The 25,231-nt window shown below is 45.5% G+C and overlaps 3 protein-coding genes and 1 long non-coding RNA gene across 7 annotated transcripts in view; 2 read left to right on the top strand and 2 right to left on the bottom strand.

Moving 5' to 3' along the window:
- The window catches only part of LOC126986974 (MFS-type transporter SLC18B1-like), a 12,799-nt gene extending 11,276 nt beyond the window's left edge, over positions 1-1,523 (top strand). Inside the window, exons 14-15 of the mRNA XM_050843549.1 lie at positions 354-447; positions 1,152-1,523. Of these exons, the coding sequence (XP_050699506.1) occupies positions 354-447; positions 1,152-1,256 (199 nt within the window). The 3' untranslated portion in view covers positions 1,257-1,523. The remainder of the gene's footprint in view (positions 1-353; positions 448-1,151) is intronic.
- On the bottom strand, positions 1,511-8,538 carry LOC126986976 (uncharacterized). 2 transcript variants are annotated; one of them, XR_007740090.1, is made up of 3 exons: positions 8,390-8,538; positions 3,683-3,764; positions 1,511-2,020 (listed from the first exon to the last, which is right to left on the bottom strand). It is a non-coding gene; the product is annotated as an uncharacterized LOC126986976 (long non-coding RNA). The 2 variants fall into 2 exon arrangements; XR_007740091.1 differs by lacking the exon at positions 1,511-2,020 and adding an exon at positions 2,590-2,791.
- LOC126986972 (piwi-like protein Siwi) lies at positions 4,018-20,581 on the top strand. 3 transcript variants are annotated; one of them, XM_050843547.1, is made up of 18 exons: positions 4,018-4,109; positions 5,429-5,572; positions 5,913-6,333; positions 8,359-8,570; positions 9,199-9,300; positions 9,496-9,599; positions 10,241-10,388; positions 10,831-10,986; positions 11,361-11,612; positions 12,581-12,731; positions 13,083-13,224; positions 14,424-14,583; positions 15,068-15,187; positions 16,108-16,279; positions 16,955-17,076; positions 18,017-18,174; positions 18,606-18,756; positions 18,989-20,581. In XM_050843547.1, the coding sequence occupies exons 2-18, from the start codon at positions 5,456-5,458 to the stop codon at positions 19,103-19,105; spliced, it is 2,805 nt and encodes a 934-aa protein (XP_050699504.1). In that variant the 5' UTR covers positions 4,018-4,109; positions 5,429-5,455; the 3' UTR covers positions 19,106-20,581. The 3 variants fall into 3 exon arrangements, with proteins under 3 accessions (XP_050699504.1, XP_050699503.1, XP_050699505.1); XM_050843546.1 differs by having other exon boundaries at positions 4,018-4,152; XM_050843548.1 differs by having other exon boundaries at positions 4,028-4,130.
- Positions 20,273-25,231, bottom strand: LOC126986975 (probable palmitoyltransferase ZDHHC24). Its single transcript, XM_050843550.1, has 6 exons — positions 25,012-25,231; positions 24,173-24,291; positions 23,783-23,932; positions 23,081-23,312; positions 22,643-22,878; positions 20,273-22,177 (listed from the first exon to the last, which is right to left on the bottom strand). Exons 2-6 carry the CDS (start codon positions 24,281-24,283, stop codon positions 22,046-22,048), a joined length of 861 nt encoding a protein of 286 aa, XP_050699507.1. The 5' UTR covers positions 24,284-24,291; positions 25,012-25,231; the 3' UTR covers positions 20,273-22,045.

Below are 25,231 nucleotides of genomic sequence, written 5' to 3'. Positions count from 1 at the left end.
AATTTATTTATTTATTCATTTATTATTTTGTTTATTTGCTTGTTGCTTTACTTCACTTTTTTTTCTTTTTTTTATTCATTGATTGATTGAGTTATCCCTCTTTCCTTCAGTTTCCTCAGTCTCTCATTCCTTCAGATGTTTCTTGGTATTTCGTTCCTTTCAATGTTATGATTTTTTTATATCTTTATTTTTAGATATCCTCATTTATTTAACAATGATTCATGATTTTATATTTTCAGTGCTCCAGTTATTTCAGTATTATATTTACGATAATCTCTCTTTCATTCCTTTAGTAGATTTCTTTATATTTGGTTTTACTAGCTTTGATTATCCTCCCTGTGTCCCCCCGGCAGGGAGATGCTGGGGCCGCTGTACGCTGGGCTGCTGGCTGAGCACATCTCCTTCGCCTCCACCACCACCGTCACCGCCCTGCTGCCCGCCACCCTCGTGAGTAGGGCGTCCTTAGTAGTGATGCAACTCGGCTTCCTTTTTTTTGCATTTGTAGCTAGATAGGTGAAAAATTAAATACGTATAGATAGAGATTTTTTTTACAACAAAGGATACAGCTCAAGGGCACAAAAAAGGAAACAATAATAAAAAAAGCCCGCTACTCGCTGCTCCTAAAATGAATCCAAAGAGGTGGCTTAAAGAGAGGTCAATTTCGGAAGGAGAGGTGTCCAGATACCCACTTTCTTCATATTATTTCTGGAGTTTGTTTGCTTCTCTTCTGTTAGTTGTACTCTGTCCCCACACCTTACAATCTCCGATCTCCATCTATAGCTATGTTTCCCCTATAAATCTCTCCCTCGTAATCCTTCTCCCTTCTCTCAGTATCTGTGCTTCCCTTTCACCTCAGCCATTTCCTCTCCTTACATTGACTTCTTTTTTTTACAACAAAGGAGACCGCTCAAGGGCACAAAAAAAGGAAACTATAAAAAAAAGCCCGCTACTCCTATCTGTATCTTATCGGTATCTGTGCTTCCCTTTCACCTCGGCCATTTTGCTTCATATATTCAAATTCCCATTATATATTTCCTCGTCTTACATTGACTTCCTTTCTTGAGAATTTTCTAGTTTTCATTTTCTCCCTCCTCTTCGTATCCCTTCCTACTTCAGCCACTTCGGCCCCACCAGTAGTCCCTTCCCCTCAGGCTGTGATGTTCGGGGCCTACATGTGTGGAAACCGTCACCGCGGGCCGCCTCCACCCCCACGTCGACCTCCACCACCGCCGCGTCCTAGCCAAGAAGATATATAGGCCTACTGTATGTCTCTTTGGCCCTATCCTTCATGTGTTCCTGAGGCCTCGTCCCGCATGTCGTGTGTCGCGACGCTGCTCTCCTCTTTGTTTGCGTGCTGTACTACGCTCTTTTGATGCTGTGTTGATGCTGAGGAGGAGGATCCGTGGCGTGACACCTGTGCTGCGCCGTAGTTCTGAGCCCTTTTTCGTTTCGTATAGTTTGTCGGGGCGGATTCTAGGCCGTTTTTTTGTTTGATAATAATATGCTTCACTAATAATTTTCAATACTTATTTTATTGATTCCTGTTTCTTTTATACATGACTATCACCCTAGTGGCTAATGATAATAGGCGCAGCAGTAGTAATGATGGTAAGAAAATATACAATAATGACCCAGTTGAGAGAGTGGAGGTGGGGGTAGAGGGAGGGAGAGGATGTAGGATTCGCTCGTCAAGTACCTTTCAGTTTGTTTCGACGCTCCGAAGCTTCGAGGAGAACCATCGGCTCTTGATTGGCGGGGCTGGGGAGGGCTGGCTTCTTGCTGGTCAGTGTTCCGGTGGCGGCCGCGACGTGAGGAGGTGACCGTCGTGAAGAGGTAAGCCCGAGACTCGTGTGATTTATGCGTGTTAAATGCTTTGCTCCAGTCCATGCTGCTTGACTTGAATTTATACTTTGATTCTGAGGCAAGTAAGGGCGCAGTTTATAATGGTGGTAAATTATCTCCTTTGCAGTGGCGAGGGAGAGGCGACGAGGGGAGGCATGTGCTGACGGAAGCGCTGATCCTGCGGGTGAGTGGTAATTTCAATATTACGTCCTGAAGTGCAGGTAACTAACAACCATTATGAAAATATAACTTTTATTTAGGGCAGAGCCTTCAACAACGTTACTCCCACACGCAGGACAGCGCCTTCACACGAGATGGGTCATGGCCGCGTGTAACTTGGCCGCTGTCAGGTACACCAAATGAACCTGCTGCGATGGTCGTCGGCCATGAAGTATCTGGATGGGAAGAAACCTAACCTCCGGCAGTTCAGTTGGAGAAGCGACGCGAAACAGGATGGCAGTCGAGCTCGTCAGGGTCGGACTGGCTCCTCGACGCCAAGACCGAGGGGAAGGGATTTTGCCAGACTTAACTACCGTTACAAAGGCAAAACTCCCGACCGACTACTACTACTACGTTTTCCAGGATTCTTAAAAGTTAAGTTTTCTTCAGGCCATAGAAGTCTTTTTACTGATATCACAGAAGATTACGCAATTGTTGATAATGACGTATGCAATCATGGTTCTTCCTCCGCAGGAGTGGACACGGCATGTTACAGATATTAAGGTTGGTGCTGCTGGTGAGTTAAGTTTCCTATTATCGTTAATGGATATAAATTACATAATCTACTCAAGCATTTACTGAATAGTTTTTAACAATATAAATATATCTCCGCAGGCGGCAGCGGGGCAACGCAAATATTTCTTCGGGGACTGTCACGACAGACGCAGAAGTTTCAGACCGGTGGATCGCTGGGACGAGACGATGAAGAAATCAAGCCCCCGGTGGTATTCTGAGTATCAAGGAGATATGTAGACAGTAATTAGGGTAGGCGGTGGCTGAAATGGTAGCGTACTGGGCCCACATTCACCGCGTGATGGACGACGCGGGTTCGAATCCCCACGCTACCACCTCGGATTTTTCAGTCAACGCCGGCGCCACTATAAACACTCGCCTGCGCCAGAACGGGCTGGCTGGACCATCAGATAAATTAATTTTATACGTTACCCTGTTACTAACAACCTATATAGATAATGCCTCTGCTCTTGATTGCAATCAGGAAGACTGTGTGGTGCGCCTATTGTCTCTTCATGACGTCACACGGTCCCGCCCTCCGCCTCCTCGCCAGCCCGGTACTTATAAACTCGACAAATAAATAAATAAGGCACGCCAGTGTACCCGTCAGAGCAGCGTCCAGTTCTCAACTCATCTTGAAAGTCGTGAGGCAAGGTGGTTTTTGCCTTGCTGAGCTGAGGTGATGAAAACTACTGAACAAGTGTTGTCTCATCTGACATGCCCAGGAATGTAAAGCAGCGATGCGAGGTGAGGTGACGGCCTGCTGACGTGGACACAGTCGTCACCTTGCCTCATTCCCTCGTTGCATTACTGGGCACCTCATGCGAGACAACACCTTCCATCACCACCTCGCCTCACGACATAATTGAGGTGTACACAACTTGACGCCGGTGTGACGGTAAAATAAATTTGATAACCAATAAGTATATGGCAGTATATCTAGGCAGTTAAAGAGTTCAGTATCGGACAGGCGAGGAGGAAGTGAGCGGGGCAGAGTAACAAGCTTGACATGATAGCTATCCACAGTAATGGCCAAAGAGACTGAAAGGGGGCCGATAGCGCGCGCGCGCACACACACGCACACGCACACACACACACACACACTTACCCTTTGGGCGTCTTCTCACCATCTCCGCTCAGTCGTGACACTCCTCTACCACCTGCTCCTGCGACTCGCCGACCACCACAGACTGAAACGAGGAAAAGTTGACAGTGAAAAATGAGCACAGCAACCTATCTATAAAGGGTAAAATAGTAACTACTACTACTATTGCTACCACTGCTCGTCAATGATCACAACTGCTGTCTCCTCACTCCATCCTTATCTTAATCTGCCCGGACACCGCAGACCCCTCAACGCTATCACCACGCTCTCCAGATAACACTGAGGAGGAGGTGCAGCGTCGGGCGGGCTGCCGTGTGTTCCTGGGCAGTTCGTGTGCAAGGTTGAACCAAGACCCTGGGTGGATTTTAACTCGTTTCTACAAGTTCTCGCACCTCAAATGAACGCCTCCACGCTTATTTGAATACACCAGGTTCTTTTTCTATCATTCTTGGTACGGATGCATAGGGTTAAAGGTAAGGGAGGAAAAAGTCTGGCTGTGTATTAATGGGTAACGAATGAATGTGTCCAACCTTCCAAAGCTGAGTCAAAAAGAATTTTTTTTTTTTTACAACAAAGGCACAGATGATAAAAAAAAGCTCGCTACTCGCTGCTAAAAGGTTAAGTTAAAAGATAAAGATAAAAAACAGACAGGCTATTGTAGAGAAACTAATAAAAATGTAGTTGATTCCTCCAAACTTCACTAACTAAGAATCCCAAACAATGCTCTACTAAGAACGAATTTATAAGTAAAAGTAAGAATAAAAAACAGACTTAAGATGTATTGAAGAGAAACGAAATAGGAGTGTACTAATAAAAAGTTAATTCTTCCAAACTTTACTAGCTATTGAAAACGAAGTCCTAATAAGAAAGAATTTGTAGTTCAAGATAAGGATTAAAAACAGACTCAGTGTATTGAAGAAAAATGGAGAGTAGTGTAGTTGATCCTTCCAAACCTCACCTATTTGCACACCTGTTTGTCAAGCAGGAAAATGAGCGCCCAGGTATTATATATTCAAGTTGCTGCAGATAAGGATTAAAAACAGACTCAGTGTATTGAAGAAAAACGGAAAAAGGTGTATTTGATCCCTCCAAACCTCACAAACTTGCACACCTGTTTGTCACGCAGGAAAATGAGCGCCCAGGTATTAGGTATTCAAGTTGCTATAGATAAGGATTAAAAACAGACTCAGTGTATTGAAGAAAAACGAAGAAAAGTGTAAATGACCCCTCCAAACCTCACCTACTTGCACACCTGTTTGTCACGTAGGAAAATGTGCATCCAGGTATTAGGTATTCAAGTTGCTATAGATAAGGATTAAAAACAGACTCAGTGTATTGAAGAAAAACGGAGAGTAGTGTAGTTGATCCTTACAAACTTGCACACCTGTTTGTCACGCTGGGAAATGTGCATCCAGGTATTTTGTGCTCAAGTTGTTGGTAATGATTAAAAACAGATTCATCATATTGAAGACAAACGGATTTAAGTGTAGATGATCTCAACAAACCTCACCTACACCTGTTTGTCACGCTGGGAAATGTGTGCCTAAATATTGTCAGCGCAGTGATGAAAGAAAATCTACGTGTGTTCGGGTGACAATTTGACTGTTAATATATCCTTCAAAACCTGACTAGTACTTTTATTCATGTTTACGAAGCGGAGAAGTGTGTGCCAGGTGTTCTGTGCTTACTAATGGAAGGTGTGCGTGTTGTGATTAATTTGGTTTTTGTCTCCCCGTCCAAACAAAAAAGGACGCGAGGAGGAGTGAATGAGGGAGGATGACGGGAAGGGGAGGCCGGGGGAGAGCTAGGGGGCGAGGACCTCAACAAGAACAACAGCAACAACAACAACAACAACAACAACCATCGCCCACACTTCTCAGCTATGCCAACCAGGTAAACGGTTTTTTTTTTGTTTTTTTGTTTTTTTGCTCCCGGAAAGAAAAAAAAATTACAAGCAGTTTATGTATACGTGTGAAGGTGCCAACAACATCCACGTGGTCTAAGACGCTAATCCCTTCTGCTTCCACTGATGTAAAAAAGACCTACACATCATTACCATCATCATCTTCCATTTCAGGTCAGATTTTCCGGTCGATGCCACGCTTCCAAATATTTATTCACTGCCTCAAACCTCCCTAGTGTCCAATGCTCATCTTCAACACCCTCCTAAACCAACTTCCAAACACCTATAAACACCAACACTAACACTAAACGCACCTTTTTTATTTTCCAGGATGAACTGTCGGCCTATCTGTCCAGTCTTCAGCTACAGGATGGACGGCGACCAGTGTTGGGTGGATCAGGGAGAGGAGGTGGGCGAGGGAAACGAGGGGGAGGAGGAGGAGGAGAACAGGGATTAGCAAGCGGAGATGGAGGTGGAAGGAGTGGCGGTGGAGTGGGAATAGGAAGTACAGGAGAAGGAGGAGGAGGAGGAGGAGGAAGGGGAAGAGGCGTAGGCATGGCAGGAGTTGGAGGAGGAGGAGGAGGAGGAGGAGCATCAGCAGGAGGAGTAATAGGAGCAGGAGTAGGAGGAGGAAGAGGGAGAGGGCGGGGAGCGAGGAGGGAGCGGAGGAGCAGCACCCGTCTACAGAGGATGAGCGAGACGGAGGAGGAGGTGGTGTGGACGCGGCCCCAACACGTCCTCACCAAGAAAGGTCAGTCAGGAGGCAATGCGGGGGTCAAGCGGGTCAATCAAGGTCAAAGGTCACGAATAAAATGGAAGATGTATATGTGAAAAATGATTACTACTACTACTACTATTACTATTACATCTACTACAACTACTACTACTACTACTACTACTACTTTGACCCGTTTCACTTTTTTTTACCCATCTTCACCCACCTGTCATCCTTAATACTATAATTTAAGGTTCTTTTACTCTTTCCTCTCCCTTCCCTCCTCTTGTCTCTCCATCCACTTAATCCTCTTCTTCCTTAACTTCTGCTTCATCAAATTCGTCCCATTATCTCGGCGGTACATTTCCTAATCTTTCAACTCCCCTCACATCCTCAGTACTATAATTCAAGGTTCTTTTTCCTCTTTCCTCTCCCTTTCCTCCTCTTATCTCCCCATCCCCTTAATCCTCTTCTTCCTCCATTGCGTTCCATAACTCGGCGGGACATATTTCTTTTTCCTCTCCCTTTCCTCCTCCAGTCTCTCCATGGCCTTAATCCACTTCTTCCTTAACCACTGCTTCATCCATTTCGTCCCCTTAACTCGGCGGTATATATCCTAATCTCTCAACTCCACCCCCCTCCCCTCCCCCTCAAGTTTCCTCCTCAACCTCTATTTTAGCCTCAAGTCCTCTCTCATTACCTCCAGTCCTCGATGTCTCCCTCGTTATCCTCGTGTAAATATTCCTCTATTCACAAGGTCACATCTGCTAACCACTGTCACCACTTCGCCTATCACCTCCTGTTATTTTCCGCCTCATTGTCCTTTGTTCCTTCATTCATAAGTTTACATCTACTTAACAACCATTACTTAATTTATCACCTGTTATTTTTTCCATTATTGTTCTTTGTTCCTTCATTCATAAGTTTACGTCTACTTAACAACCACTACTTAATTTATCACCTGTTATTATTTCCATCATTGTTCTTTGTTCCTTCATTCATAAGTTTACGTCTACTTAACAACCACTACTTAATTTATCACCTGTTATTTTTTCCATCATTGTCCTTTGTTCCTTCATTCATAAGTTTACGTCTACTTAACAACCACTACTTAATTTATCACCCGTTATTTTTTCCATCATTGTCCTTTGTTCCTTCATTCATAAGTTTACGTCTACTTAACAACCACTACTTAATTTATCACCTGTTATATTCTTCCTTACTGTCCTTCATTCATAAGTTTACATCTACTTAACAACCATTACTTCATTGACCACCACCTCTGTTATTTCCTCCCTCACTATCCCCATTTACCCCTAGACTGTTAATAATGTCCTTCAAAAACACGACTAGTACTTTTATTCATTTTAACGAAGCGGAGAAGTGTATGCCAGGTGTATTGTGCTTACTAATGAAAGGTGTGCGTGTTGAGTGATTAATTTGGCCTTAAGCCTCTTCTATTAACCACCATCACTTCCCGTATCACCTGTTAGTAGTACCTGTTAATTGACGTGTTACTTTATATTCCCCTATTCACAAACATCTACTTAACTATCATCACTACTTAATGGTCCTCACCTATCTAACCTTTCCTATTATCTTCCTCATCTCTCTTTCCCCTTCACTTACATGTTTTTTTACAGCTAAGGAGACAGTTCAAGGGCGTAAAGAAAAATGTCAAAAAAAATCCCGCTACTTACTGCTCCTGAATAGAGGTCAAAGGAGTGTCCAACAAGAGAGGTCAATTTCACCACCCATACTCATCACCACCGACCTTATTTACTCTTCTATTCATAACCTGATTTCTACTAATACAAACTGACCACTCATCAATCTTTCCTCAATTTCTCTCGTCTCCCTATCCCTTCCATTCCTCATGCACTCTCTCTCTCTCTCTCTCTCTCTCTCTCTCTCTCTCTCTCTCTCTCTCTCTCTCTCTCTCTCATCTCCCTATCCCATCTATTTCTCATGCACCCCCATTTATCTTTCCTCAACTTCTCTCGTCTCCCTTTCCCTTCTATTCTGCATGCACCCTCCTCTCTCTCTCTCTCTCTCCCTCAGGCACCGCAGGACAAAGTATTCTGCTACGTACCAATTACTACCAGGTGATGGCGCGGCCGGAGTGGTGTCTGTGTGTGTACCACGTCGCCTTCACCCCCGACGAGCCGCGCACCCCCGTCAGGAAGCTCCTCCTCCGTCAGCACAGCGGCGTCATCGGTCACTGTATCTTCGACGGCGCCCAGATGTTCCTCGCCCACAAGCTGCCCAGAGACGTGCGTGGGGCTGGGGGCTGAGAGCGGGTCTGAGGGGCGGTCTGTGTGTGTGTGGGGTGGGTGGGGGGGGTTGTGGTTTGATTCGTTTCCGTTCGGTTCTTTGGTTCGAATCCCGCTTCGCTTCGTGGTGATTAACTGTTTTACTTGTTTCCTTTTGTGTTTCTTTCCTTCCTCCCCACTGTTCCTCTCTCTCCTCCTCTTACTCCTCTTTTTCATCACACTTTTGTCCTCCCTCTCCTTTCAATCCCCTTTTTCTCTCTTCTTCCTTAGTCCTTTTCCTCTTAAAGCCTTCAATAATCCTCCGTCTTATAATTTTTACTCCTCTTCCTCGTTCTCTTTCTCCTCATCTCTTATTCCTTCCTCTTCTGTCACTCTGTCTACTGTTCTCTTCTTCAATTTTCCTTCAACTGCTAATCCTTCTTTTTCTCGTTCTCTTTCTCCTCATCCCTTATTCCTTCCTCTTCTGTCACTTCATCTACTGTCCTCCTCTTCCTCAATGTTCCTTCATCTCCTATTCCTCCTCCTCCCTTCTCTTCCTTCACCTCCTCCTCCTCCTCCTTCCTTTTCTTCCTTCACCTCCTCCTCCTTCATTCTCTTCCTTCACCTCCTCCTCCTCCTCCTCCCGCAGCCCATGGAGTTGGCCTCACGCCGCCCCGACAACGGTTCACCCTACACCGTCAGAATCAAATTTATTCGAGAGATCCCTCCGTCGGACACTCAGTTTTTGCAGGTGAGTGAGTGTTCTTTCTCCTTTCCTCTCTTCTCTTTTTACTTGTCATCGTAACCTCGCTTTAGACTTTCCTCTCATACTCCTGCACTCCCTTTCCCTCTCTCTCATTGACCTTTTCCACCTGCCTGTTCTTTCATTCTCTTCCTCGTCCACACCTTTCCCATCTCCCTCATTAGCCGTCTCCTCCTCCTTCAGATCTTCTCCATCCTGCTGCGTCGGTGTTATGAGTACCTCGGCCTCACGCAGATCGGGAAGCACTATTACGACGCTAAGAGGGAGGTCCAGCATCCCAAGCACCAGTGAGTTCTTAGCTAACACCCTTCCTTTAATCGCTTCCCTCGCGTCCTCTTTGATTTGTCTTCCTGTTTGCTTAATTCTTTCTATCACAACTTTTCTCCGTTTCCCTTCTTCTTCCTTTTACTCCTTTTCTTTGACTTAACTCTCCTTTTCTTTTTCATCTCCTCCTATCTTCTACTAGCTAATCACTCGATAGCTACCCTAATGTCCCCCTCTTCCTTGCATTCTTTTTTTTCCCCTGTTTTCCCTCTCTTTCTTATCTCTCCCGTCTTACTCCAGTTTCCCCTCAGACATGGCTTCCTTTTCCTATAAATCGTCTCTCTAACTCCCTCTTTTTCCCCCTTAGCCATGCACTCATTTTCCCCTCAGACATAGTTTCCCTCTGCCTCTCAACTCTCCTGTTCCCTCCTATCCATTCCAGTTTCCCCTCAGACATGACTTCCAAATTTCCTATCATCGTCTCTCTAACTCCCTCTTTTTCCCCCTTAGCCATGCACTCATTTTCCCCTCAGACATAGTTTCCCTCTGCCTCTCAACTCTCCTGTCCCCTCTCATCCATTCCAGTTTTCCTTTTCCTGTCTCTCTAACTCCCTTCCCCGCCCCTTAGCCACTCAGGTGTTTCCAGGTGTTTCTCTCCTCCCAGGGTGGCGGTGTGGCCCGGGCAGGTGTCCAGCATCCGTCAACACGAGTATCAGGTCCTCCTTATGACAGACGTGATTCACAAGTTCCTCCGCCTCGACACTGTGTACAACCTCCTTCGGCGCCTCCACACCACCAACCCCAACAACCTGGTGCGTGGGGGGGGAGGGAAAAGGAGGGTGGAGGGGAAGGAGGGGGGAGGAAGCAGGGAAATAAGGAAAGAGAAGGTGATGGGTAGAGGGTTGGAAGAAGAGAGGGGAAGATGACTAAAGGGAAGATTGGAAAGGGGAAGTGAGAAGGGAAGGGATGATGAAGGGAAGAAGGGGAATAGAGGATGATATGTGAAGGGAAGAAGAAAGAGAGAGGGAATGTGAAAGGGGATGATAGCAGGAAGAGAGAGGGAATGGAGGAAAAAAATAGAAGAGCAAGAGAGAGAGAGAGAGAGAGAGAGAGAGAGAGAGAGAGAGAGAGAGAGAGAGAGAGAATAGGTATGAAATGAGATGAGAAAGGGTGTTGAAGAAGTTACATGGATTCACCTACCCTCCCCACCCCCTCCCCCCACCCCACCCCCCACCATTCCTCGGCTCCCTGCAGAAGTGGGCGGCGGGGCGGGAGGTGATCGGCATGGTGGTGATGACCCGATACAACCAGCGCACCTACACCATCAGCGACATCGCCTGGGACCTCACCTGCCTCAGCAAATTCGCCTACCAGGGCAGCCAGATCACCTACCTCGAGTACTACCAGAAGGTGAGGAAGTTGGAAAGTTTTGTTTAGTCGGCGCAACATCTGTGGTCATATGCCGGAGAGAGACAGAAGAGGAGGGAATTATAGAAGGGAACAGACCCCAGGAGACGGGACACAACCCCCGATTAATACCTGGTACCCATTCACTGCTGGGTGGACAGGGGTGTAGGGTATCGGAAAAGCCACAGAAGGTGAGGAAGGGACAGGGGGATAGAAATGATGGGTGACTGAGAGAGGAGGGTGAAGAAGGGAACAATAATGGAAGGTGGATATATATATAGGTGATGAAAATGGTGAAGAGAATGTAAGACCTATCAACACCTACCACCTACACCCTAACCTAACCTCACACCAACCCTAATCACCCACTCCCTCAGGCATACCAAGTAGCCGTGCGGGACCCTCACCAGCCGCTGCTCCTGTCAAAGCCCCGGAAGCGTGACCTGCGCCGCGGACAGAAGGGCAACATCTACCTCATCCCCGAGCTGTGTGTGCCCACGGGGGTGTCGCAGTCCATGAAGGCTGACCCCAGACTCATGCAGGACCTGGCCGCCTCCACACGCCTCGGCCCAGACCAGAGGGTGAAGGTGCTGGAGAAGTTCAATGATGCGCTGTTTACGAATGAGAAGGTGAGAAGGGGGAGGAGGAGAAGGAGGAAAAGGAGGAGGGGAATGAAGAGGAAGAGAAGGAAGGGAATGAAGAGGAGGGAAATGAAGAGAAAAAAGGAGAAGGGGAATGATGGGGAAGAAAAGGAGGGGAATTAAGAGGAAGAGGAGGGAAATGAAGAGGAAAAAGGAGAAGGGGAATGATGGGGAAGAGAAGGAAGGGAATGAAGAAGAAGAGGAGGGAAATGAAGAGAAAAAAGGAGAAGGGGAATAATGGGGAAGAGAAGGAGGGAAATGAAGAGAAAAAAGGAGAAGGGGAATGATGGGGAAGAAGGGAAGATGTGCTGTTCATGAAAGAGGTGAGGAAAAGGAAGTGAAGAAGAGGGAAGAGGAGGTAGGTGAGGATGAGAAAGTGAGGAGGAGGAGGAGGAGGAGGAAGTGAATGAGAAGGGGGAAGGGGAAGGTGTGCTGGTTATGAAGGAGGTGAGAAAGAGGAGGAGGAGGAGAAGGTGAATAGAGGGGAAGAAGAGTTAGGTGAAGATGAGAAGGTGATTGAGCAGGATGATGAAAATGAAGAGTTAGGTGAAGATGAGAAGGTGATTGAGCAGAACGATGAAAATGAAGAGTTAGGTGAAGATGAGAAGGTGATTGAGCAGAACGATGAAAATGAAGAGTTAGGTGAAGATGAGAAGGTGATTGAGCAGAACGATGAAAATGAAGAGTTAGGTGAAGATGAGAAGGTGATTGAGCAGAACGATGAAAATGAAGAGTAAGTTATGCACATTCAAAGTTAGCAAAGGGACAGGTGCAGAAGTAATAGCAGGGAAGCACAGGTAACCATTTCAGGCTTCCACTCAGGTATCAGATCAAAGGTTATCATTATACAGGTGAAAGTTATACACAATCAAAGGTGCAGAAGTTATGAAAGAAAAGCACAGGTGACTATTTGAGGCTTCTACACAGGTGACTAATTAAAGGTCATCACTACACAGGTAAAGACCGAACTGGACCAATGGGGGCTGACCTTCTCCCGCGAGCTGTCACAGGTGCGAGGGAGAGTGTTGCCCGGCGAGGTGCTGACGCAGGCCCATCGCTCCTTCACCTACACGGGCAGCGACGGGGACTGGGCCAGGGAGGTCAAAGGTGCGCTGTGACTATTCCTTCTTCCTTTACTTTCTTTCCTCGCTATCGTTCTTGCCCCTGTGTCCTTCTTTCCTTTCCTATTCAGTGACTTTCCGACTATTTTCTCTTTCCTGTTATCTGTGGCTTTCTTCTTTCCTTCCTTATCTACCATCCCTTCCTCTTCCCTTTCCCTTTCTTTCCTTTCTTACCATGTAACTTCCTCCTACTTTCTCTTCCCTATTATCTATGCCTCCCTTCTTTCCTTCCTTTTCTGCCATCCCTTCCTCCTTCCTTTCCTCTTCCTCTCTACCATCCCTTCCTCCTTCCTTGCCTCTCGCCTCCCTCACCCTTAACCTCTCCCCCTCCCTCCAGACGTCCCCCTCAGCGTGTGTCGCGAGGTGGGCCGTTGGGTGTTGGTGTTCCCTGCGCGGCTACGACAGGAGGCAGAGGAGCTGGTGGTGGCCCTGCGGAAGGTGACACCCACGCTTGGGATGACCATGCCACCGCCGACCATGTGAGTGTTGCGGAAGGGGATGTGCGGGTGTGGTAAGGAAAGGAAAGGAAGATGGTAAGGTGGGTTGGATAGGCAAGAGGATGGTGGATGAATTATGTGGAGGAAAGATGGTACAGTGGAGTGAATGGACAAATAGATTAGGTAAGGAAAGATGGAGAGGTGGGTGAATCAGAAGGGAGGATGAATGGATGACGTCAAGAGAGGCAAGACAAGATGGCACCACTATAAAAAAACACTTGCCTGCACCGTTACGGGCTGGAGCCGACCACCATCCAGGCCCCTCAAGAAAGCCTACTGGTGCTATAAGGCTGACACGTAATAAAAAATAAAACAAATAATAATAAAAAAATAAAAAGTGACATGGAGTGGATCGGATTGATGGATGAAGAGATGAAGTAAGCAGCGGAAAGATGACAGTGAGGTTGGGTGAAAGGATGGGTGAGTGGATGAGTTAAGGGAAGGGGTGATAAGTGAGGTGAGTGGATGGATAATTGGATAGACGAGGCAAAGGAAGAAAGGAAGGTGGTGAGGTGAGGTTCAGTGAGGCAATGGAAAAAAAGGGATATGGACTGGGCTCACTTTCCTTATTAGAATGGTCATAATCTCCTAACCTAACCTAACCTTCTAAACCTAACCTAACCTAACCTAACCTTCTAAACCTAACCTAACCTAACCTAACCTTCTAAACCTAACCTAACCCTAACACCTAACATTCTGAACCTATTTACCCGGTAGCAGCGACGGGCCAAATTTGTGGCTTTACCGTGTAGCAGCGACGGGCCAAATTTGTGCCGTGATATAAACCCCAAAAAATAGATGATACATAATCTGATCGAATTTGCTTTGATATGTATTATGAAATGGTTTGTGTGAGGGGTGATTTTTTCTCATTTTTCTTGCTTAGAGGGACCATTAAGAAACATGATCCCCGCTGCTATCGGATTAAGTCTTGCTCAATCACTGCTCTCTATCTTTTATTCATTTTTTCCTTTTGATGCCTAACCTTCTGAACCAATTAAGTCTTCCTCATTCACTGCTCTCCATCTTTAATTCTTTTATAATACCTAAACTACCACCTTCATCTTGCTTTAAACACAATCTACCTTCCTTGACATAACATCTCTCCTCTCTTTCCTCCCTCCCTGAACACCTCCTCCTGTCCCTCCTCCGCTAACACTTCCTTTCCTCCATGCCCCCAGGGAGTCATTGCTACAGGGGGACGGGCCACAGGACTATCTCAAGGCCCTGGGGAAGCACATGGGGGTGGGCCTGGTGGTGTGCGTCATCCCCAACACGAGGCTGGACCGCTATGTGGCCGTTAAGAGGCATGTGTGTATGGTGATGGCGGCGCCCTCACAGGTGTGTTCTGAGGCTATAGGGGAGGAGGGGAGGGAGAGGTAAGACTTGAAAATGAAGGTTGGTATCATAAAACACTTTCGCTTCTCACATCAGCCATTTCTAAAGGTCAAAGAGGGGGTCAGTCAAGCTCCAATGGGTGTTTCTTCAGGTTCATGGTACAGAAGAAGATTCACACTACCACCAGGGTCATAAAACTACTCCTGGAAATGCCCACCATGCCTATGAAAGCCTTGTCAAATATGCGTTCTTGGGAGGCGATATGTCTTAAATACGACCCGAAGAGTGCATAGGAGGTGAAGATTGGTGTTACTGTGCCTCTATGTCTTATCTTTTGTATGCATGTGTTCTATATATGTATGGCTGGATAGATAGATGGATGGATAGGTGGTCTCTTCCCGTAAATTCACTTTCTTTCAGTTGCAGCACCATGAATATAAAACCTAACAAATCAATCAGTCTCTCATCTATCTCTCTCCTCTCTCAGATGGTGCTGGCCAAGAGTCTCCAGCACAAGGGCCGTCTGCTGTCCATTGTGACGCGTGTGGCCATCCAGATCAACTGTAAGCTGGGCGGGGAGGCGTGGACCGTCCAGATGCCTCTCAGGGTGGGCATTGGTTCTTAGATACACACACACACACACACACACACACACACACATAAAAAAACATACAAGTACTTCCTCCTTTTCTTGCTTTCCTATCTATGTGAGTAAGACCAGACTAAGGTGGTTTGGACATATGAGGAGAAGAGGAGAACACATCCTGAGACATGCACTGAACTTTGAGGTAGAGGGCAGACGACCACCAGGAAGGCCAAGGAAGACGTGGAGAAAGGTGGTGGAGGAAGATATGAGGAGGCTGAACATCACGGAAGAAATGGCTATGGACCGGCAACAGTGGAGGAGGCTCATATCCCGTCCAACCCCACCATAGGGAATAAATGGACGTTAAACGATGATGATGATGATGATGATGAACCTCCCTTCTTTCCCTTATTTTTTCTTTAACAGCTTCCCTTTACCCTTCCCTCACCACAACCATACCAAACCATTCCTTAACCCTATACTACATACAATATTAACCCTCCCTAGTGCCCATCAAAATACATTACAATCACACACACACACACATTTGTAGTATATCTAACGCTCATGTAAAACCACCCTCTCCCTCATTCATTCATTATTCACATCACTCACCACTTCTACTTCCCAATCAGTACAGGAAATATATTAACAGCAACCACAGACCTTTTCTCTTTCTATATTCATTCCTCCCTGATTCATACCATTCTCCACTGCTATTCCTAAACATTACAGTGAATACATTAACAACAACCTGTACTTCCATATCACTGGACTATCTCATCACCACCCTCCCATCACTCTCCACCTCTATTCCCAGACATTACAGGGAGCACATTACCCACAACCATAGACCCATCACCTTTCCATACATCCCTATAACTGTAAACTATCCCACCACCACCATACCATCACACACACCCCCTTCCTCTCCCCCACAGAACACAATGGTGGTGGGATATGACGCCTACCACGAGGGGGGGCGGCGGGGCGGGGCGTCGTGGGGGGCTGTGGTGGCGTCCTACAACCAGAGCCTGACGCAATACTACGGTCAAGTGACCCGACACGCATCTCACCAGGAGCTCGCCAACAACTTCAGTGCGGCTGTTACCAGTAAGGGGACGGGCGATGTTATTTAGGACAAGGAGCAAGGCATGGCTGAAGAAGGGTTGATGAGTGAATTGGCAGGGGTATTTATAGGGGCAAGAGATAAGGGATGGCTGAAGAAGGGTAGGTAGGGCAAGGGTTGACGAGTGAAGTGAATTGGCAGGGTTATTTATAGGGGCAAGAGGTAAGGGATGGTTGAAAGAGGGTAAATAGGGGAAGGGTTAACATAAGAGAAGTGAATTGGCAGGGGTATTTATAGGGGCAAGAGATAAGAGATGGTTGAGGAAGGGTGGGTAGGGCAAGGGTTGAGAGAAGTGTATGTGAAGGGTTTGTATAGCGTCAGGAACTGGGGTTGTCTGAAGAAGCATAACAAGGGGGACTGGGGCAAAGAGGGAGGCTGGGGAAGGGAGAGGGAGGGGTTAGTTACGTGTGAGAGGGAGAGAGAGAGAGATGACGTCCAGCATGTGATCAGACCATGAGTGAATGATACACACACACACACACACACACACACACACACACACACACACACACACACATAAAACAAGACATTAATAACCAAACTAAACACAAAAAACAGAATATCCATACACACAACACCCATTCCATCTCTCCCACTCACCTGCTCATCCTTACCCCTCATCTAATACATTCTTCCTCCACCTATTCCACCTAACCAAGACGCACTGGCCCACTACGCACGGGTGAACGGGTGCCTCCCAGAGCGGGTGTTGGTGTACCGAGATGGTGTGGGGGACGGACAGCTCGCCTACGTTAAGGATACGGAAGTTGCTGCCATCAGGGTAAGAAAGGACGGTGCCGAGAAAAGGGAAAGTTGGAAAGTTTCGTTCAGTCGGCGCAACATCTGTGGTCATATGCCGGAGAGAGACAGAAGGGGAAGGAATTATAGAAGGGAACAGACCCCAGGAGACGGAACACAACCCCTGATTAATACCTGGTACCCATTCACTGCTGGGTGGACAGGGGCGTAGGGTATCGGAAAAGCCATCCAAATTTTTCCACTCCGCCCAGGACCGAGAAAAGGGAATGTACAAGTTATCCCTTCCCCTGTGATAGCGAGTCAGACCCAGTCATCCAAGTTTTGTAATGCTTCCTGCTTTGAACTATTGTATGAAGAGGCATTATTATCATTCTCAAAGGCATACTGTAACATTCTACCATGCCTGCTATTCTACTCCATCCTGATTCCTTCATTCACTGTTACTCATTTTAATTTCTGCCTATTCCTATTGATTAAGCCTCGGTGGTGTAGTGGTTAGTATGCCTAGCTATGAATGTACGGGCACAAGTTTGAATCCTGGCCTGGGATGTTAGTGCCAAGGTCCTTTTAACCCGGTAGCTGCAGGGATCATTTTTCTTAAGCGAGAATAATGAAAAAAAAATCATAACTCGCGCAAACCATTTCACAGTATATATCAACGCATTTGTGATCAGTTTATGCATCATCTATTTTGGGGGGATTTATATCATGGCAAATATTTGGGCTGGTACACGGTAAAGCCACAAATTTGGCCTGTCGCTGCTACCAGGTTAAGGATGGGTTGGGATGGTGAGTGTGCAAGGTGGGTGTACTGGGTGGCATGGGATGGTGTGTTGGGATGGCGAGTGTGCTACTACAACGATGGGAGAGAATCCTAACAAGCTCTCCAAAACACTACTTCTACAACAGGTCTTAACATTCTACTGCCACATTCCCTCCTCCTCCTCTATACTCCTCCCTAGAACTGCTTTGCGGCCTTCAACTTCCACCCCGGCTTCAGCTTCATCGTGGTCAGCAAAAGGATACACTCCCGCCTTTTTGCCGAGGGCGCCTCCAGTGGCCGCCCCGTCAACCCTCCCCCCGGCACTGTGTGTGATGATGTTATTACCCTGCCTGAGAGGTGAGTATGGATAAGAACATACATACATACGACCATACATGAATCTCTCTGACAACCCACTCCTTATCTGACATTCACGCGTACATACATCTCTCCTGCCAACCTGCACTTTAACCCGGTAGCTGCGGGGATCATGTTTCTTATTGGTCCCTCTACTTGCTCTTGCCTCACACCCATGACATATATCCTACAAATCCAACATCACCGCAGTAACCTATAAACACAACACCCCCATCCACTCCAGCTTCCCTCGGCACCAACACTAATATTACCCCTTCCCTACCGTCACTGAGACTCCCTTATCCAGACACTAACACCGGTATTATTCCCCTATCCTTCACCTACATTACCATTGCCCTTCCACCCCATTACCAACACTATCATTACCCGCCCTCTCCCTCCTTCCCCTCACCAGCACTCCCTTCCTCTAGGTATGACTTCTTCCTGGTGAGTCAGCGTGTAACAGAGGGAACAGTCACCCCCACCTCGTACAATATCCTGGTGGACCAAAACACAAATCTCGACCCAGACCGCCACCAGCGCCTCGCCTACAAGCTCTCCTTCCTCTACTATAACTGGATGGTGAGTGTGCTGGGTGGGATGGGATGGTGTGTTGGGATGGTGAGTGCGTGGGTGTGCTGGAGTAACAATGCCAGAGCAGCCTAATGAGCTCTCCGAAACACTTGTACAACTCATTTCATTTAAGTTGTTAGTATCGAAAAGTACACGTCAATTATTTATCACTATAACTAAACAACTGTTAACACCTCTACCCCAGTTACTACTACTACTGTTGCTTTCTCTACTCCCCCAGGGCCCAGTGAGAGTGCCAGCCCCCTGCCTGTATGCTCACAAGCTTGCCTCCATCACAGGCCAAGCAATCCATGACTCCCCCCCGCCCAGCCTGGCCGACAAGCTGTGGTATCTTTAAAGGAGGAACAAAAGAAGATCGTGGAACACACTTGCCAAGGGCTTATGCATCAAGGCCATAGATAAAGTGGACAGTATCTAACACTGAGAATGCCCACTGCAGAGGGGAATGGAGCAACACTAAATATGCATCCACTATTAACTTGGCAAAATACATAATCAATTATATATGTAGAATCCAGACTTTTTTAAGCATAACAATGATAAACCCTCAAAATCTCCCCCATGTTATCAGCTATTTTAGAAGTAAACACTAGAAAAGGGAAACATGTCAGACAACCTTCTTTAACTTAAGATATATTGTAAAATAAACAATATGGCTCTTCCGTATCACCACTCTAGACTAGTACAGCGTCGAGATCGGAACAATATATGCAGCAGCGGGACGAGATCACCTGTGCGGCCCCTCATCCAGCGCTGCGACTAGCCAATGGACTCAAGAGGAAAGGCAACACAACCTTGATTGGGCCAGACAACATAGCTGCTTCTGCTCCCACAAACTAATGCCCCAACTGAGGCTCAGACACCATTACATCAGGAGTCACGGCCCCAGGCACTGCACCACCCGGCCCTCCTCCCACCATGCATGGACTGGTGGTGAGGCACAGGCCGACTAATACATACTGACACAAGTAAAGTCACTACATTCTTCAGAACATTTTTGTTTGGCACTCAAACTTACTGATACTGTTTACATATAAGATCTTGATAATGTGGAAAAGGAGAACAATTGGACCCTCATTATGCCAGACATCCAGCTTACATCAAGGGATAGAAGCATAGGTAAGCTTGTCTTTGCATATTAATGTTACAAAGAGATAAGAGTGACTATAAGCCTTGTATACAGTTGTCTGCTGATAAAGAAGATTTGCTGTTGTAGTAAATCTGAATCAAACAATCATCACATGCAGCCTCTTACTCCCTATGGAGGCAAGAAATACATTTGCACATTCACCTTTTCTGTTGTGCAAACACACTTAAGAATAGTCATGATGAAACAAGTTAAAAGCTCTATGTCCCACATCTTTTCCTACGTACTAAAACATCACAATCACAGAACTAATACCAGACACTTGCCGAGGCTGTAGCAAGTCTTGAAATGAGTAAGTAGAAAATGTAACTGTAGGAAAGAAAACACACACTCATTAGAGTAAAAGAAATGCCTCTGAAAGGTATAAGGGTTTAATGAAGAAAATTATTGGTAAAAAGATAATAGAACTAAGTAAGTGATGCAAATTATATGAAATAAGCAAGCAAGATTATAGAAAGAGATGCAAATATTTTACAAAATCAGGCAATCTAAAATCATGATAAAATCAATAACACTATAAATAAGTCACAACCACCAACGTACTTACTACGTTATTTATGCTATAGTGATGTGTGTTATAGAGGTTAGTGCTGTGCTGTGCATGCATAGCTATTGGGCTTCTAAGAGTCTGTGAGTATAAGAACTGAGTAAAATGACTAGTGAGTATCACCTTGGGTCTTTACATGAAGTGTGAACAACAACCTACAGAGTAATGTGTGTCTGACTAGCTGTGTTGGTCACCCCCGGCTCGGCCTTGCCTTGCTAGATGCCTGCTGTGAGTTTCCTTCGCCTTACACGAGGACAAAACTGCATCACTGATTTAAGAAAGCTGAGGGTCTCCTCCCCACACACTCGCCTACATGCCCCAACACTACTCATTATACACACAGTTTCTTACAGTTACACCTCCACAAAGCTGCGACTACATCATCTCATCGATTCAACAATAAATTTCTTATAAATTAACAAATGAATCATATATTAAACATTTCATATTGTCCAGGATCTATTGTAGGGCATTAATAAAGCTAAAATATTCTATATATCTTTCTCTTAACTATGGAATGTCAGAAATTACACTAAAGAAGAGATGCTGAAGAAAAAGCTGTCACTAGCCAACTTGTATATTATTACACAAAATAGTTACAAGAGCAGTCCTAAGCATGAAGAAGAAAGGGGCAATGGAATGGCATCTGCTTCAAGAGAAAGGGTTGAAGAAGTCTAAGGGAAGAGATAAAGAGATCCAAAAAGAAGTTACTATCAGTTTACATTATTAACTTAAACCCACATACAACTACAGCTATAGTACAACTCTTAGGAGAGAATGACTGAATGAAAGCTCTACTGCTATGGACGTCCTCTTCTGAGAGCTCCAGCAAAGAGGCATCAGAGTAGATAAGATAAGCAGGAGTATCTGTTAACCCTCAGAGGGCTTACAAGAACACTGAATCTGGGACTATGATAAAGAACCAAATGTAAGTCAATCACTCATCCTCAACACTCCTGCAGGGTAAAAAATTAAGTAGCTGGTGCATTAAAAATCTTGTTATGCGGCAAACCTTGACATGACCGCTAACACAACTTTGGCAAAACTTTGTGACAGGAAAATTAGGGATTCCAAAAGTTGTAGAATGTGACTTACGGGACAATGATATGCGAATTTTATTACTATCCTTGCCATTTGTTAGTCTGGAAGGGTCATTCAATAGATATCTAGTCCTCAATCATCAGGTTATTGCTGTTCTACATTTCCAGTTCGTATTCCAATGTAAAAGCTTAAACTAATCCTGACTCCCTTTGAAAAGAAAATGATGCATAGCTTTCAAGGTTATTCAGGCATTTACAACAGGACAGCAGTTGTAAGTGTTCATATCACGGTGTCTGCAGATTAGAGCAAAAATCTGGCCAGAAGATGAAACCGATAAAACAAGGGAGCAATACCAAGGTCCATCCAGGTCTTGAGAATGCACACACTTCTGAAATCCCTAAACACTGCAAGCAACATGTACTATTTGAGCAAAGGGACAAACATCATGGAGTAAGTTCAGTCTATTTGTACTTTCCACCTCACTTACCAGATACCGGGTGAACACTTCAGGCTGCAAGGAGGACGCTGTGAGTGGCTGTGGCTTACTTGCTCTTGTGTTTGTCAGTCTTTGCCGTGGAGCGCTGCTGTGATGGCCACTCCAGGCCGTCACAAGGCAGGCGTGAGTACAGCGTTGGAAACACCCAAGTGAGGTACCAGCGCTCTCCCAGGGTCACCTATGAGGATTAGTGGCATTAAAATGAGTGGCTTATTATATATACCGTACATCACTAATATCTACACACACACATACAGTTAAAGGAGACAAAATGTGGTAATTGTGTCAAGAAATTCTGTTTTCATATAGAAGCAATGATGTTTGGAATGAACTGGATGAAGAGGTGGTGCAGCAAGGAACATCCACGACTTCAAAGCTAAGCAGCATAAAAGTAGGCAAGGGGACAGGATAACAAGAAGCTAACTCTAATCCTGTATACTACACATAGGTAAATGTACACACACACTGTTCAATGTTCATATACAGAATCAAACCAGATAACACAAGTAAAACAACCTTTCAACAACTTGACTGATGAAGTAAATAAATAAATATGGTATACATATCTAGAAAAAAAGCCTGTGTAAACACCTGGTAGGTACACAAAATCCGGAGCATACAATTCACACAAATAGACCCGCACCTTCAGGTTGTGCTCCCTGCCTTGGTCATACTTCTGCCCCTTGCCGTGGTTGTTCTCGTAAGTGGTTGTGTTGGTCACCAGGAGTGCTGTGTAGTAATACATGAGCACTGACATGAAGAGGCAGCCAATCACGTTGATGGAGAAGAGGAAGGAATACAGTGTGTTGATGGACGGTTCCCACAGGAGCCACACCCCTGGGAGGAGGAGGCGCACCAAGGCCCACCAGTTGAAGCCTCCTGTGGAATTAAAATACAATGTTGTAGGTTTACAACACTTCTAGTTCTTATACCTAACGACTACCACAACAGCCAAATCCTCAGCATTAACAAATAAATACTTGAATAGTATAAGAATGACTTTAAGATTCATTTCAGAGCATGATATTTATATTCACATGATCCTGTGTGATTAAGTAATTACACAACCATGTATACTCACCCACATATGGCCATATGAAGCAGGCATTGAGGAAGGAGCAGTACAGCGTTGAGCCCCACATGAGGAAGAGGAAAATGTAGAAGTAGCGGTGGTTGGCGAGCCCCACGCAGCAGCCAGCAAACACACAGTGGTGCTCCTTCTTGAGGATGCACATGTTACAGGTGTTGCAGTGGTGGGAGCGTGGAGGCGCAGTGCTCTCGCAGCTGGCACACACATGCCACCCAAGGGGCACCTAGGCACACAGGAGTGTATTACAGCCAGCACCTCTGTACTCACATAGCAGTAGGATCTCCATTTTAGCAAATTACTGATACTGTAAAATATGTTGGTAAAACAAAAATCTCCAAAATGATGACATTGTTTGTTATGTTAAGAGGTCTTACTGGTTCTGAGCCAAAACCACTTCTGTTTCTTGATGTAAAAAAATTCATATTTAAATATTTTTACTCTGATTCTTTCATTCTTTCATCCCTTTCACTGGTAAACTCTGAAACTGCCTATCTTTATCTGTATTTCCTCCTTCCTATGACAAACACGTTCAAGAGGGGAGTTTCAAGAACCTCTCCAACCTAAACTGACAATTCTTTGGAACTCCTCCTCCTCCTGTCTGTGGGAGCAGTTCTTTACAGACTTTTTAGTTTTTGTTTTGCCCTTGAACCGTCTCCTTCACTGTAAAAACAAAAATAATGAAAGAGTTAGTACCTGGGAGGGCAACACCTGCCCCTGAGTGGAGGTGTCAACAGTGATGATGGCGATGAAGTTACCAAGTATATTAAGTACGATGTATGTTCCCAGGAGGGTGTGTAAGAAGTTGAGTGTCGTGTTGTACACTGTGGGTGCTACAACATACACCTGAAGGAGAGAAGAACATAAGCATACATTTCCTTACTTAGGCTAAATAGCTATAGCACAAAGGAAAATACACTATTGTATGTTTAACGGAAAGGTTACACACACTTGAAAGTATTGATTGTTATGTACAGCTTAAAGAAAGAATTAGTACAATGTATTTATTCATTGCTGTAAATACCTACAAATACTAGTGCTGCTCTATTCCAACACTGAAGTTTACTGATAGCAGGCATGACACACCTCAAACCAGTATACGGTTGGTATGATAAGAGACATGAAGACCAGGGCACTGAAGTCAGCAAAGGTGCGTGGCATAAACCTCTTCCTGAAGCGTATAGAGTGGTCCCCCATCGCTGCTTCTGATCAAGGAAGAGGAGGAAGAGAGACATTTGTTATTTTTTTTTACAAATAAGAAGGCAGCTCAAGGGCACAAAAAAACAGGAAACAAAAGAGGCAAGGAAGGGAAATAGGGAGAGGAGAAGGAAAGGCTCAAGGGAACAGCTATCCATCTAAACCATCTAAAGGCTCGAGGTTTTTCTGTCTCCAATTTCTATATCTCCTATTAAGCAGACTACTTAATAGCCGATATACTGCATATAGTGTTTCAACCATTAACTCTGGAAGAACTTGAAGACAGAAGAAACTACACCACAACAATATGGAACAGAAACAAGAAAAATGAACAAAACTAAGACACAACAACGCCAATCAACAACCAAGACTCAAGAACAAGTCAAAGGAGGGAAACGTTACAAGGGCAATCACACGCCTACAACCGGACTGGACTGGAGGGAACAACAACAACTATCCAAGAGTAAAGATATGAGAACAATTAATAATAGGGCAAAACTTAAGAATAACCACTCCAAACCAATATTCGTAGTAATTTAGCACGTGGAAGAATTTGTATTATATTGCATTTTCGTATACGTTTTACCTTGGGGAGAGGGACACTGAGCCACACCTGAAGCCTATCTGAACTACCCAAGAGTAATGATACGAGAACCAATAGTAATAAATACGACGATTCCCTTAATTAACAAATATACAAACCGCACACGCTAATCCCGAGTAGTTACCTGTTAAGTGTTCTTCAGCTATACCTGGTTTTCCTCTACCGCGATACACGTTTCACCTTGACATGCAGGGGAAAAGGGACACTGAGCCACACTTGAAGCCTTGCCCCGCCCTTGGTCAGCTGGCGGCGTCCACGGGGAGGTGACGAGCAGCACAACACCTGAGGGAAGGCAGCCCGCCGCCCCTTGGCTCTGTTGTTTACATCCAGCAGCGATGACGTCA

The sequence above is a fragment of the Eriocheir sinensis genome, chromosome 63, assembly GCF_024679095.1.
Source record: "Eriocheir sinensis breed Jianghai 21 chromosome 63, ASM2467909v1, whole genome shotgun sequence".
Classification (NCBI taxonomy): domain Eukaryota; kingdom Metazoa; phylum Arthropoda; class Malacostraca; order Decapoda; family Varunidae; genus Eriocheir; species Eriocheir sinensis.
This window is presented reverse-complemented; position numbering and strand designations above follow the sequence as displayed.